Genomic DNA, 16,480 nt, shown 5'->3' on the forward strand with positions numbered 1-16,480 from the left:
CTGTAAAGAGCTGAAGACACATGGAATTAAGACCTTGTATATGTCTTAAGCTCTGTTTGATGCGATGCTTAACCAGATTATAGCTACAGGTGGCAGTTCTGTGTACTAAATTCTGCATGCTACTTTTCCCAAACAATTTGCAAATTTAATCACATCCTTCTCCCATTATACTGTATATGTACAAGAAATACATTCCTGCTAGTTCCTTTATTTCCTTGTACACCAATTTTAATGGTCAGTTAAAGGATTTGTTAGATTAAAATTTCATTCTATATTTTTTACATGGACTATCTGATAATAAGTTATTTAATTTTTTACTTTTCTTCTATAATACATGGGACATTAACACAATACAAAATGTTGATATGACTGCATTTTTACAAATGCTGCCAGTCTGTAGTATTTGTACTTCTGTATGTTCTGCAGAATTTTTTTTAGCTTAAATATTTTAACCCCTTGTGCAAGTGTATCTAAGTGCTAATTCTGGCAGAAAAAATGTGCACTTCTTTCATTAAGAACCCTGATGGTACACCTAAATGTCAAAAGTAGTAGCTCTTCTTTTTCTCAGATGAAGTAACTATGCAATGATACATGATGACAAAAGTGTCATCCAAATAAAAATTCTGTTTGAAAAATCACACAATGAAGCTGTATTATACTGCCAGCAAGCACTGAAATAGAAATACAACAGAAGATACTACAAAAGTAAGATTTATGAAGTAAACTCCTTCCAAGGTTCATGCATTCCTTCTCCAGTACCATAATTAAGCTTATTAAAAAGTATATAAAGCAGATGAATTAGCTGATGCTTGATATGCTTAATGTTTTAATGATCTTGATACTGAATAGCCATATACAAATCATTGAAACAGTGTGACACAATGTTAAATTGCGAGCTAAATGTCATAATGGCATTGAATGCCACTACTTGTATTTATACTAAATAGAATTCATATAGTTGCCCAGACGGTACAGTGGTTATGGGAGCTTACTACGGTACCGAAGGGCCCGGGTTCGAATCTCCGAGAAGACATGGATATTTGTAAATGTATAGGGTCGGTGCGGCATGGCGGCACTCTAAATATGCGACAAGCCAAAAGTAGTCGTGTGTGGATCGCTGGGAGATCCCCATATCGCCCCTTGAGTGCTCTCCCTTAAAATTTGGGGTGGAAAATAGAAGTCCAACCTCTTTGGAGCAAGGCTCTGGAAACCATTGTTTCATGTAATATGGACACGGCAACAACAGAATTCACATGGCACTAACTGCATGAGAAAATGAAAATGACTTTAGATATGTCAAGCAAAATCAGTAGTTTTACAGGTGTTCTTCATATTCTGAAATTAATATGGCTTAATTCATTTCACATTTTCTTATTTGTGAATTTGTTATTTATTTTGCTTTGGATTTAATAAAATAGTCATGCTTTTCATGAAACTGCAAGATTTCATGGCACATTTACATCTGATCTGGCATTAACCAAAAAATACTTAATACAAACAGTAGCTACTTCTTGTCATGGAAGTTTTCTTATTCATACCTTACAATATTTCTTACAGTCAGAAAATAAATAATAACCTGTAATTATTATAGAATTATGATTGGTGCTCTACTGTAAACATTATTTCATGTATAATCAGTTTACCTCTCCATAAACATATATGATGGGCTATGGATGAAAATTTATCAAACACCTTTTCAAAGATGAATATTAGCTGATTCATTTGCTGCCATATCACTGTACAATAAAGAATGATATTTTTCAAAATATTCTATACACAATTCTGGTTCATCTCTTCATCTTTACTACCTCTGTACTTGTGAGTTGGCTTGCCTCCTCCTTTACACAAAGGTGATACTCTGTTTGATATACTGGCAAAAGAATGATTATTACCACAACACATATTAGATGACATGCCAATGGAAAAAAAAAAAAAAATGCTCCTAAAGCACTTAGTAAGCAGAAGAAAACTGATTCTGAAAGAAGCCAATGATGTATGCATGGTTGTGTATGTCATTGATATCAAATGTGCTAACGATAATTGCTCTGGATCTTCCAGTATACAGTCGAAGCAGGGCTGTGGAGTCTGTAGAGAAAATGTAAGACTCCTGGAATTTTAATGACTTTGACTCCCTATAATATATATATAGGCCCTTTTTTAATATAAAATAAGTAATAAATGCTACAGAAAAAAAAAAGGTGGCATAACAAATGATTTATATTAATTAGCATTTATTATGAAATGGAAAAACTGGCAGTTATTTCTAAGAAACAGTATAGCTTTGGCAAGATCTTTGTTGGAAGACCATAGATCCAATTTGATAAACTTCAGAGCTGAAGAATCTTTCCACGCTGACCTGAGTAGGAAAAAGAGCTATTACTGTTAGGGCAACTTCTTTTAACTTTTCAGGATAGATTTTTACAAGTTCTAAAAGAGGTGTCTTGCAAAAGCAATCATATTTCTCTATTTCTTCAAAGGCCACGTAGAAATCTTGTATATATTTTTTCATTTTTATATCTAAAGGCTCATGATTCTTTATTTTCATTTGCTTTGCCTTAGCATTTTCAATATTATCCACAAGTATGTCTCAAAATCTAATTCATCACTGGAAGAGGATGCTAGACTCAGTTGCAATGTTTGCAGTTTGACTGTCTTGATTTGAATACTCCAATTGCTCTCAAAATATTCATTCTAATTGAAAGTTCATAGATGGCTTTCTTCGCATTCTTAATTTGTTTGTCATCCAAAAAAATTCAGTCTTGGATATACATTAGATGAACCCAGCAAGACCTTATTGTCTACCAAACTAGTTTCTCATTTCTTCATTGAAGAAATGATTCCTTCTGCAATAAACCTTCCATTTCAGAAGGAACAAACATCACATTCTTCCATTCTTACCTCTTAATTCTTAACATTGCAGCTTTTTTGTAGCTATATACAGTGTAGAAAGATGAGTTTTCAATTCTGGAAAGATCATTTTAGTCTTTCTGTTAGTGAAGTACCTGCTTCCAAAAAATCCTAATGTCTCTAGAGTGGTGCCCGAACTAAAAGGATGTTGGATGATGACTCTCCTCACCCAGGATTTGGCAATTGGGTTCCCCTAAAAAACCCAGTCGCCCTTTAAAAGGGGGAGTATATAAAGTATTTCTCTTTGCCTTCCTACCGTGCCTTTGTGATGTAGTGGTTCTGCACGCTGGGCTGGTATTCCAGAAGCCTGTGGTTCGATTCCCGGAGAAGGCGATTGCTCATTTTTCATTTTGCCTGCTTCCAAAAAAATCCCAAAGTCAATAAAATAGAAAAAACTATTTATTAATGTATATAATCCATAAATAAAAATAATAACTCAGTTTGTGATTAATTTTTTGAATCCACTTCAATTTCATTTCAAATTTAAACTGTTAAACAAAAACTGGAGTCAGAGTTGACCTGTTTTTAGTGACTCCAACTCAGACTCCTTTTACCCAAAAATCAGCCTAACTCCGATTTAGACTCCACGAGTCCGACTTCACAGCCCTGGGTAGAAGCCTAACAGATTCTACACTGTGGTCAGTACAATGACAGAGACTACAGCTAAAGTGCATCAGATTATTCTGAAAGACCATTTAACAGCTCATCAGTGATGTCTGCAAGTTTACTGGGCTACCTTATGCTACTTGTAAGAGAACCGGACATGGGAATTGCTACCAAATTTATACAATGACTGCAGATCACTAGAGACTAGAACTAGAGATGATATCCACAGATGACTGTCAGGAGTAGTTAAACTGTAAGTTAGAATTGATGCAAAATTTCATTCGTTTCATTATTGGTCATGCAATATGGGAGCACAACTTGAAAGCCAAACAGCTGTAATTATAATAATGGAAGCCTTCCAAATCCTCATGACTAATAAAATGCAAGCAACATCAAGTAAAGTGATGTGAATCACCACAGCTAGTGTAACAGTTCAAAAAATAATTTGTTCCAGATGTTAATGACTGAAATACCAAACTTAGCTGTGACATAATTAAGGAAGATGATCAAGAAGAAAAAACATAACAGTTACACCTTATTTAAATACTACTCATTAAAAAATTTCTTCCTTTTTTAAAACAAAAACAGTGATACAGCACAGTGAGAAAAATTCAGAAAGTATTGCTCGAAATGTAGAAATCTATATCAGAACATGACTTTGAAAATATTTTCCAGTCATGGGAATGACATTGGGATCATGCTATACATTGCAATGGAGACTTTTTTAAACATGAAAATAAAGTGTCCTGTCAATTGAATACTTTTAAATCAATTTCAAAAACTTCTGAGCAGTACCAGAAGGGCAGTATACCTAATATTAAAACCGTATATACTGCTATGAGAATTTTAAATGAATAAAAATTTTATAAGCCACAGAAATAAAATTGCAAAGGATAACAGAAAATTTAATTAGTATAACATATACATACAATACATACCTGTAATCTCATACTGATACTGAACTGTATTTGCTTGTTTTCCTTTATGTTTCTCAAGTTGAGAATTCAATTCTTTTGCTGTGTATTTCTGAAGACATGACTGATTACAGAAATCTTTAATACTAGGTTCCGTAATTACAACAGCATTCTTTGTAATTTCGTTTTCACAGAAGGCACAAGTTACCTTACAAATAAATGAAAGAAGAAAAATTGTGTACATTCAGTGAATATTAAAAAATTATGACACATTACTTACGCTACTATTATACGTACAATACGCTACCCCTTCCAATAAAAAAACATGATGGTCAGCCAACCTTGAACTCAAGATTGATTTAAAAAAATTTTGCCGATACTGTACATTAAAAAAATATGAATTACATATAGTTTCTAAATATCTATAAATAATACATAGAAATATTATTAATGATGTATGGTTTAAGCACCAACAGTGAACCTCCTGACTGGCAACATAGTGAAAATGCAACAAACTGAAATAAGTCATAAAACAGCACTATTCATGCCAAATATAGTTAGACCTAAATAGTTTTAGGTGCATTTTCAAATTTTTCTTACATACGCTATCCCAGAAGTAAAGAAAAAAAATCAAGATAAACTGATATTTTAAGTTTAATATGACCAATGCATTGCATTAAATATATATAAATATTACAATTAGAAATATAAAAAAAAATGAAATTAGCAAATCAATAAAAATAATTTGTCTCCTACTTCATGTTAAGTTTGTTACCTTCAGATTATTTTACCCCCAATTATTTTGTAAATCTGCCTAAAGGGGGGCAGTACATATTCAAAGTAGTCAAACTTACCTTGACTAGTTTATCTATGCCACTGAATATGTACTGCCCCTTTTAGACAGGTTTACAAACTAATTTTGGGTAAAATAATCTCAAGGTAATGGACTTGACATGAAGTGGAAGACAAATTACCGTATTTGACGGCATATAAGACGCACTATTTTTCCTAAATTTGGTCTCAAAAAAGTTACCTGCGTCTTATAAGTGAAGGTAATTGCATTCAATAATTGTTTATTTGGCTATTACGAAATGTGAGAACTAAAAGAAACCACACTATTGAAACTTTTTTTCCTTGTGTGTGGCCGCCTAAATAAGGGTGCATCTTATGTGCCAGTGCGTCGTATATGCCGTCAAATACAGTATTTTTCTATTGATTTGTTAAAGAAAATACCTCTGTAATTAATTTTTATCATGAATGTAGCACACTAATAGTTCATATTTAAAATAATTAAACTTTTTTATTTAAAAAATAAACTAAGTTACAAAACAAAGAGGTTGAATAACATGAGACTTGTGAGGAACAGGCATTTTTGCCTACTATCACACATTTTGATATCTAAAAAGTTTTGTTTGATTTTTTTATATTTTGAATTTCAGGAATATATTTATAGTCATCTTTATGCAATGCATTGCTCAAACAAAATTTATTTTGAATTTTCTTTCTTATGTTCTGGGACAGCATATGTAAGCAAAATTTGAAAATGGGCCTTTAACTGTCAATTTACATTAGTTTCACAGATGCTTTTAATGTTATGCACATTTAAAGTACAACTGTTTGGAATTTTTTAATCACTGCTTATTGAAAATGGGCCTTTAACTGACAATTTACATTAGTTTCACAGATGCTTTTAATGTTATGCACATTTAAAGTACAACTGTTTGGAATTTTTTAATCGATCAATTATAACAATACTTAACTGCGATAATAATAAACACTGATTAATAACAACACACTGCAATAATAACATTCTGATGAATGCAAATTATTTAATTTATTGAAAACACTACCTCAATGTTTCCCCATATTTGCAGTTAGCAGCATTTGAAGTAAAACCATTAAGCTGCTTATCATTTACTTAAGTTAGTAAATATGTAAAAGCTACCGACACCTGTTTCAACAAAAGGAAACTACTGCTATAATTAATTTCAATTTTGGCAACAAACTACAGTTTATTACAGTTCTTAAAATAGAACTTCAATTCAGTATACACAGCTGTAGTAAACTATGGTACTGTTCGTTCTGATTACAATAATAATGACTATTTCTTCACTGAATGGCCAAATATTTTGATATTTTGTGTAGTTTTATTTACATCAACCTACAGTAGTATTAAAATCACAGACTACTTTTAAATGAGCAGGCTCTAATGAGAGTTTAAGGTTGGCTACCTTCCTTGTTCTTTTACCAGCTCTACACAACTTTTTTTCATGTCAAAGTGAGTTTTTTTGTGCCCTCACTCTGTTCTGCATTTGACATGAAAAAAGATATCAGGGTAAATGTATCAGTTAAAGGCTACTTAAAAGCAAGCATTTAATAAGGTACATCAAAATTTGACATAATTCAAGAACAAGTATATGCATTAATGACAGTCTAAAATTTTATCACAATTTATGAATGAAATCTTAGTACTTTTCCATTAAGCACCAGCAGGAAAAATCTACACCAGAGATGGGCAAACTACGGCCCGCCGGAAGGTTCTACCTGGCCCATGGATAGAATTTTAATTTGCCGGTCTAAGGTAAATTAAAAGAAACATATATTTATATTATATATCCATCTCCTTTTTTTCTTCGTTTAAATATTATTTTTTCCTTCCCTTTTTTCAAAGGACTGATGATCATTTTACTTTCTATATTTTTTTCTTCAAAACATAAATTGATGAAAATAGGCATCACAGACAGCTTTCAATTGGTAAGTGTTAAAAGTGGAAAGTTCTTTGTTAGTTATAGCTGTAGACTGGCACTAACAAGCATTATCGCTTTCTCGGGGAGCAGACATATGGGAATCTAACATAGGTGAATTAGACCTCACATGTGGCAGACTGCACATAAGGCTCTAGCCAGCGGCTTTTTCTTTTGGTGCGAGTTCTAATATTATTGATTGGATATGGAAAGATTGGGGACATTAGCATCATTGTGAAGAGTGGTGAAATTAAAAGTATAGCGTAGCTAGTGCTTGTTTGAGTTATTCGTAAAATATTTCAACCTCAAAATGGCTACTAAAAACATAAAGTTGATTCAGAGTGCTGTGCTTTTAATGATGAATGGACCAGGAAATATTTTTTTACAGTTGTAAAAGATAAACCAGTGTGTCTCATCTGCAATGAAGCTGTAGCAGTCTTCAAAGAATATAGCATTTCCTGTCATTTCACATCTAAGCATAAGAATTCCAATTACAAGGCAATGTCCGAATATGAAAGAAAACAAAATGCACAAAGTCTGTAAAAAAAATTATCAGGCCAACAAAAATTTTTTAAGAAGATAAACAGTATTCAGATCTCAAGTTTTCAGTGCCATTGAAACAGAATTGGATATTTTTACCGTGCTTTTCAACGTAAATTGCGAAGCAGTGTGTTCAGATTTGCAGCTTGAATTAATCGAGTTGCAATCTAACAATCATCTCAAGCAGTTTCTAAATATGTCAAAGTTAGAGTTTTACAAATCATTATTGAAAGTAAGTTTCCCAAATTTAATATCTCACGCCCAGAAAATCAGTGCTATGTTCGCTTCATCTTATATATGTGAACAAGTGTTTAAACTATGAATCTTAGAAAGAATTATTTCAGAAGTAGAGTGACAGATAAGCATTTAGCCACGTTCCTTAGAATCAGTACATCTCACTTCGAACCTCAATAAGGAACTTTAAAAAATGAAATTGCAATTTCATTCATCTCATTAACATATTTAAATTGTAATACTTGTATATCATTTTTAAAATTTTAGAAAAATATATCTTAGCCCGCCAAACTTTTTCTTCCGATTTTTGGCCCGCGACCGAAAAGGTTTGCCCATCCGTGATCTACACAATAGAACTGAGAGGGAAAATACTTTTTTTAAAAACAAACAAACGTGGAAAAATTGCTTAATGCTAAATGAAAAAATGCCAAGTAATCATGCTCACCATGCAAAATTTTTCCCAAATTAGATTTGATCCTTGGCTGCCCAAATTTTCCTAAAAATTTCACCACCACACCAATTACTTCAAAGTTTGCGTATTATATTCTACATCTCAGCTATGCAAACTATCAAGTGTTTGAATTCAAATGAAGCTTTATCAACTTCTGATGCTATAAAAGCCATATGGATACCAGGGCCCAGAAGGATGGCATCAGCTGTATCATTCTTGGTGCCAACTACTGGCAGCTGGGCACACAGGTTTGCTTTGAAAATACAAGTTACTAATGAGTTTGTTTTTACAGTATTTCATCTATTTTTCTGCACTTTAAATCTGCTGCTTTTAATATATATTAGTAGAGAACTTTAAATAGCTTTATTTTGCAATCTGTGTAAATGCATCCTATATAATTAGATGTTTTTGTTGTGTTTGGGAATCAATGTTAATAATCACTAAGAATTTTTAATAAAATCTAAAGAACCCAGGCTAGCAACTGCATGCTCATCATTAATAAGAAATCTACAAAGCTCTTTGTTCCTGTTGCTCCAGGCCAATAAAATGTTACACAGTTGTGTTAGTTGAGTAAATTGTTATTTTAACAGGGTTCATAGCTATATTTCAGTTAAAAAAAATAAGCACATATAAGCCTTTTTCAAGAAAAAAAGTAAGCACCTGTCTAATTATACACAACTGCATAACCTTAAAAGAAAAATTAAGACTCGTAATTTAAAATATGAGAAATTCAGTATTTATTAAGAGAGAATGAGCATTACTCAACCATGGAAAACATTACATTCTTTTTTTTAAAAAATTTTAAATAACAGTTCAATTTACAGAACTAGTTTACAATGAGAGAAAAAAATTATGCAGAACTAAATTATATTACAAGATTTAATGATGAAATTTCAGTTCAAAATAGAAAATAAATAATAATAAGCCATATTTATTACATTCGCTTGGCACCTAAAAATAAACAGAACTTATTTTTCTACTCATATTGATATTTAAATAATTTAACTTTAATCAAAATTATGAACATTTTCTAAATTTTCATTGTATAACAGTTTCCCCTTAACAGATATTGCAAGCAAAGTAATTTAAGTAAAAAAAAAAAAGGAAAAAAGGAACTTTTCTGAAATCAGAAGATGTGAAATTGCTTCATGAAGTCATCCTTTAACAGTATAAGCTTAACTAACCGGCATACTTGGAAATTGCGGAATATCTGAAAATTCCGGATAGTTGAGCGTAACTGGTAAAAGACGAAGGGGGTAGATTGTAGCCGGTCTTTAGATTTTTCAGCTAAATAATGCTTTTGACATTTTGATATGTTCATCATATAAAAAATAGCCCAATGGAACTAAAAAATAATCTGCTTAGCAAGCACAGTAAAACTCTTTTATCTCTGCGAAATATAGCAAACGTTACTGCGCAACACATGCGCATTAATTCTTCTGCTCGTGACATCACACAATCGGAATCAATACCTGCTAGTATTCGGAGAATAAATAACTAAACAGGGTTCATAGCCACATTTTAGTTAAAAAAATAAGCACCTATAAGTACTTTTCAAGCACATTTTAAGAAAAAAATAAGCACCTGTCTAATTACATTATACACAACTGCATAACTTTAAAAGAAAAATTAGACATGTAATTTAAAATATGAGCAATGCAATATTTATTACGAGAATGCGCATTGCCTCAACAATGGAAAACAACTTTTTTTTTAAAATTTTAAATGACAGTTCAATTTACAGAATTAGTTTACAATGAGAGAAAAAAAAACTATGCAGAACTAAACTATATTACAAAATTTAATGATGATATTTCAGTTGAAAATATAGAAAATAAATAATAATAAGCCATATTAATTGTATTCGTTTGGCACCTAATAATAAATACAATTTATTTTTCCACTCATATTAATATTTAAATAATTTAACTTAAAACAAAATTCTGAACATTTTCTAAATTTTCATTGCATAACAGTTTTCCCTTAACATATATCCCAAGCAAAGTAATTTAAGTAAAAAAGAGGCACATTTCTGAAATCAGAAGATGGGAAATTGCTTCATTCAGTCATCCTTTAACAGTAAAAGCTTAACTAACCCGCATACTTGTAAATTCCCGAATATTCTGGATAGCAACTGGAAAAAGAGGAGTGGGGGAGATTGTAGCCGTTCATTAGATTTAAATTTAGGCTAAATAAATGATTTTGACATTTCGATATGTGAATCATATAAAAACCAACGGAACTTAGAAATATTCTGCTTAGAAAACGTAGTAAAACTCTTTTAAGTGTTCATAAACAAATCTCAGACTTAACATAAAAATTAATTATTAATGCAAAATACTGCAAACGTTATTGCGCAATACGTGCAGCGTAATTTTCCCATATGTGATATTACGCAATCGGAATCAACACCTGCCGGTATTCGGAGAATAAAGAACTAAATAAAGGAAAAGAGACTTACTAATCTGGGGTGTTTCTGATTCTAATTTTCTACAGACTGTATTAAATTTCCGGAATAGAATCAATCTTCGCTTGGGTTGGGTAGACCGCAAAAACTTTTAGTCCTATTCAATCCAGATTGGACAGTGACAAAAAAAGTCCGCTGCTTCAATATTAGAGATTTTGTGGAGAAACTCCCAACCTCCGTACTGTATAATGTATTGGCAAAGAAAATGAAATTATTTTGACTATTCGATTACTTTCCTTTTATTTAAGCCATTCCGAATATTATTCCTTTGAAAGCTAATCTGTGTAAAAACACACCCATTTTTGGAAGTTTATCTATACTTCAGCATTTACTGCAACTACATTATTATAAATATTCATACATATGCTCAGAATATAAGCATAATGATCACAATTAACACGAATATGAACTGACCACGCGGAACGAGAATGCAAATTATTAAAATCTTGACAGAAATTCAAACATTTGTAGTATTTGGGTGGGAGGAAAATAATACCGAATGTACCGGAATTTTCTACCGTTTTCACAGTTCTTTGGCCAATAGAACAATGTGCACCTGTCTGTACTCTCGCACGCACCATAGGTTACGTTAATGCAGAGAAAGGGGAGAAAGCAATTTCCAGGACTATGATTCACCATCTCACGTTGCATATAAGGAAGAAAAGTTGTTTATTTAGTTTCAGCTTTGGTACGGGGGAAAAATGCGCATTCATTAAAAACAAAGAATTAAAAAAAAAACGCACTAAAAGCAAAAAAAAAATAAGCACTAAAAACAAATAAATAAGGGCTTTAAAGAAAAAGTAAGCATCTATAAGGGCCTTTATATTTTATTTTCAAATATAAGGACTTATAAGCACTTGTAAGGACCGCTACGAACCCTGCTAAATAAAGGAAAACGCCCCTTTGCTTCGTCCAGTTTTCACCATTATGCGCCCATGTCGCATATTTATCATTGATCAGGACACTTCGCGCTCCGCACGATATCCCTCCTATATTCATATTGATTAATAAAGATTTACCAATCTGGGTGGTTTTTCATTCTAATTTTGAAAAGTCAGAGTTAAATTTCCCAAATAGAACCATTCTTTGCTTGGGTTGGTAGACCACAAAACTTTTAGTGCTATTCAATCCAAGTTGGAAAGTGACAAAAAAAGTCTGTTACTTGCTTTGCTGTGAACTGTAACAGTTTCAATATTCGAGATTTTTTAGAGAAAGGGGAGAATCACCAACTGTATAATGAATGCATTGGGGGAAAAAGTTACTATTTGATTACTTTCACTTTATTTATGCCATTCCGAATATTATTCCTTAGAAAACTAACCTGTTAAAACACACTTACCGATTTTGAAGTTTATCTATATTTCAACAGTTACTGCAAATATATTATTATTAATATTCATACATATGCTCATAATATAAGCATACCGATCATAATAAACGTGAATATTAACTGACCAGGCGGAACGAGAATGTAAATTAATAAAATTTTGATAGAAATTCAAACGTGCCTAGTATTGCGTGGGAGCAAAACAATATGGAATGTACCAGAATTTTCTACCGCTTTCGCAATTCTTTGACCAATAGAACGGCGTGCACCAAAGGTTATGTTAATGCAAAGAAAGGGGCAAAAAGCTATTTCTGGGAGTATGATTCACCATCTGATGTTCCATATCAGGAAGAAAAGTTGTTTCGGCTTTGGTACGGGGAAAAAATGTGCGTTCGTTCAAAAATAAGTACTAAAAGCAAAAAATAAGCACTAAAAAAAAAGTTCTTTAGAGAAAAAGCAAGCACCTATAAGAGCTTTTATATTTTATTTTCAAATAACATACTTATAATATATTATTTGAAGGGGTCCTTACAAGTGCTTAAGTGCTTACTTATAAGCACTTGTAAGGACTGCTAGGAACCCTGTTTAACAATCAATTTACTATATCCACGTAAGCACATTTCCATCATGCAATTTTGATTCCACAAAGCATTTAACAATTTTGTAGACTACTATTTTTTTCTGCTACACTGTGAAAGTTAAGGATATGGAACCAAAATAGTATATAAGTTTACTATCGAAACCTCAAGCTACGTCACTTTTGATACCAAAAATATAATGATCTGAAGTTTTTCCATGTCTGTACATGATTTTTATTTATTGGTCAAATATATAAGAACCACAGAATCATCAGCTAAGACTGTATATGATAGCAACTGTTGATAGTCAGCACTATGTAAACCAGACTAATGAGCAACTAAGCTACAATGAAATAAAATTATAAACTAATGGAATTAAAAGAAATAAAATTATCACTGCACTTCAAAGGAAACATGTTTTAACTTTCTGATTGCATAGGTCTAAATTAACCCCTTTTTCATGCACCTTTTGCTTTCTATCTAAGGGCATTATTAAAGATTAAGAAATTTAATGTCCAACCAAAACTAAAATTTCTTTACTGTATCCTAACCTCATATTTTGAAAGTTTAAATTTTTACTGCAGCATATACACCTAAAAAGATGATAAAAATTTCTTAGTGAAACTATTCCAAGATGATAACCCACAGTTCCAGATGACTAAGGCCTTCTGTGGAGATGTCTGGTAAGGTATGAAACAGATTCTTTTATAGTTGCATCAGTCACTCACATGCACATACACACAAATTACAATACGAAATCAATTTTAGTAAAAACCTTTAAAAAAGCTGTTTTGTACTCATGCAGACACATCTCGGAACAAAAATCCTTCTTCTGATGATCAACTGTGAGGCAATACTTCAGATCTCTCTTTTCTGAGCACCATGCACAGCATGGTTTGGTTCGGCCCTTACCAGACCCTAAAAAGAAAATACAAGTATTACAGTGAGCACTATTGTGGAATTATTATCTATTATTATTGGCAGCACTAAAACTATATCACATGGAATGGCAATAGTTATTTTTGGCTTAAATGATGTTCTTAATAATTTAGCATTTAGAGTTCTGTTTTATATGCCATTTTAGTTGATTATTGAGCTTCTTTGAGAAATTATTTACTTACTACATTTATACGCAATTTTATCAACTAGAACTAATTTGTTTTTTATTTTATTTATTTATTTATTTTAAAAACTAGAACAACTTTTGAAACCAGAAAGATTTGATATTGACATGGAATCTAAATGGAAACACCGGAAAAGAACTTTTTTAAAATTTCCTCACACACACGTGAAAGAGGTAATTGATGAAAGGACACTACAACTCTTATGTCATATCATACCTGCAAGTGTTTATCAATAAAGTAATGATTCAGAATCATATTGGTAATGCAATTAATGTTCTAGATTCATTGCATATAACTAATAGAAATATTTGCTCAGCACTTTTTAGCATCTAGATTACAACAGGTGAGTCTCTAAATTAATATTTATAAATATTAACACAACTGAGGAAGGATTCTGAATTTAAGCATGTTACTGCTAAAGAATATTAAAATGAGTATGTTAGAGATGCTGAGGTTTGAAGAATCCACATAGAGAAATTATTAGAAAATGCCACTTTTTTATTGGAAAAAGCTTATGATCAAGCTAGAGCATTAGAGCTTGCTTAATAACATTCTGCCTCATCACTACCAGTAGCTGCTGTTAAACAGTTTGAGAAGAAAAATGACGAACAATTGCCAGCAGTTGCTCCCATTCATTCTGGAAAATGTTTCTTCTGTAGAAGAGACCATCATATATGGAGTGTTTGCCCTGCTAGGGATGTGGCATGTCGAGGATGTAATAAAAAGGCCATTACCAAAAGGTGTGCAAATCCTAACTTATATGCAATACTACTAATTCCATGGCAACAGTTTACACAGTTTCAATCATTCCTCACTCTCTAAAGGTGCGTAACTAAGTTCCATTAAATGGGGTTCAGCTGAATGCCCTGAATTATACTGGCATTTCACTCAGTTTTATAAATCAGTATTTAGTAAAAAGATGTCGAATTCAAGCAAAACCATATTTTGGTAGAATAACCATGACTAACTCTTCAAGAAACTCAGAAATTACAGGTTTTTCTTTAATTACAGTTAAATTGCACACCCATGCATATACTAATGTAAAGGTACTAATTATGAAAAACCTCTGTGCAGACTTTCTTATCAGGCATCACTTTTCAAAAGACAATTCTTCTCTTGAGATAGAATTCAAAGGTGACAGACTGTAACCTCTGTGCAGACTTTCTTATCAGGCATCACTTTTCAAAAGACAATTCTTCTCTTGAGATAGAATTCAAAGGTGACAGACTGTTCATTGGCAACTACTCTCGTAGCCCATGTTCTCTAATTTAAAATCTGTAAGCAGATCCATTTTTTTTCAAAACCAAGATGCCAAACTGAAAATAAAATTCATAGCTACAGAAATATACAAATTACTTAAAGATGGTGTAATTGAACCATAAATTCGCCTTGGCAAATATAAGCATTTGTTGTGAAAGGAGAACCTTGCAGACCCATAATGGTTACAGATTCCCATTTGTATAACAAATGGAATTGCTTCTTTTCAGAGAACAACTGATGAAATAATTTCAAGTAAGAAAGTATTGGGAACCTTTCTCTATCATGGTAACTATATGTAACTATATGTAACTATAAGTAACTATATGTGGCAAGAATGAAACTGAACATAATAATAACTTAGAGATTTATGGCTGCAGCTAAGAAATATAACCGAACTCTGAATAAGAAAGAACGCACATTTTCCATGTAATCTGTAAAACTGTTGAGCTACTGTATAGCTAATAATATAATAAAACCTGATCCTAACAAACTGAAACCACTGACGGATTTACAAATCCCTAAAGATATATTTTTACAGCGTGTACTGGCAATATTTGCTCAATACTGCTGCTGGATTACTAGTTTTTCTGAAAAGATTGACCCTCTTTTGACTAAAAGACCTTTTTGCCTATCTGAAAATGCTGAGAAAGCCTTTAATTCCCTTAAGAGATGACCAAAGCTTTTCAGGTGCAATTCAGGATAATATACCATTCAGAGCTGACATTGACGTTTCTGAGTGTGCAATACAAGCAACCTAGAGTAAAGCTGGCATCCTATAGTTTTCTTCTCTAGAACATTAAACTTTATAGAATAAAAACACTCGTTCACTGAAAAAGAGGCATTTGCTATTATTGTTGAATCTCTACGAAATTGGAGACACTATTTAACCTTCCGGCACTTCTTCAGCTTCACTTTTACAGATCAAAGATCAGTGGCATTTGTATTTGATCAATGGCACTGAAGTAAAATTAAAAATGAGATCATGTATTAACAGTTAGAACTTGCTTGGCAATGAAACTACAGACACTTTATCATGAATAAATGCAACTATAAAACCTCAAAGAGATCTAAATACACTACATAATAAACTTTGTCACCCTGGAATAACTTAAATATATCACTGGATAAGATCTAAAAATTTGTCTTTTTCAGTAGAAGAAGGTAAAACTAATAATTTATGTTTACACTTAAAAACTGAATTCTATATAGCTAAAGGACACTTAATGCTACTGCACCTTTTGAAGAATTGAATCTAGATTTCAAAGGTATTTTTGCCTTCTTACTATTGTGCAAGAGTTTTCAAGATTCCTGTTTGTAATATACCCTGC

General features: G+C 32.1%; 1 protein-coding gene across 7 annotated transcripts in view; it reads right to left on the reverse strand.

Moving 5' to 3' along the window:
- Scm (Polycomb protein Scm) overlaps positions 1 to 16,480 on the reverse strand; it is a 156,622-nt gene that overhangs the window by 89,938 nt on the left and 50,204 nt on the right. For all 7 annotated transcript variants that reach the window (XM_035354956.2, XM_035354955.2, XM_035354954.2 and 4 more), the window contains 2 exons: positions 13,544 to 13,686; positions 4,452 to 4,635 (listed from right to left, as the gene is read on the reverse strand). In XM_035354956.2, the coding sequence (XP_035210847.1) occupies positions 4,452 to 4,635; positions 13,544 to 13,686 (327 nt within the window). The remainder of the gene's footprint in view (positions 1 to 4,451; positions 4,636 to 13,543; positions 13,687 to 16,480) is intronic.

Source organism: Stegodyphus dumicola, chromosome X2 (assembly GCF_044657685.1).
Source record: "Stegodyphus dumicola isolate Sdum_Otavi_A_Nest chromosome X2, ASM4465768v1".
NCBI lineage: Eukaryota > Metazoa > Arthropoda > Arachnida > Araneae > Eresidae > Stegodyphus > Stegodyphus dumicola.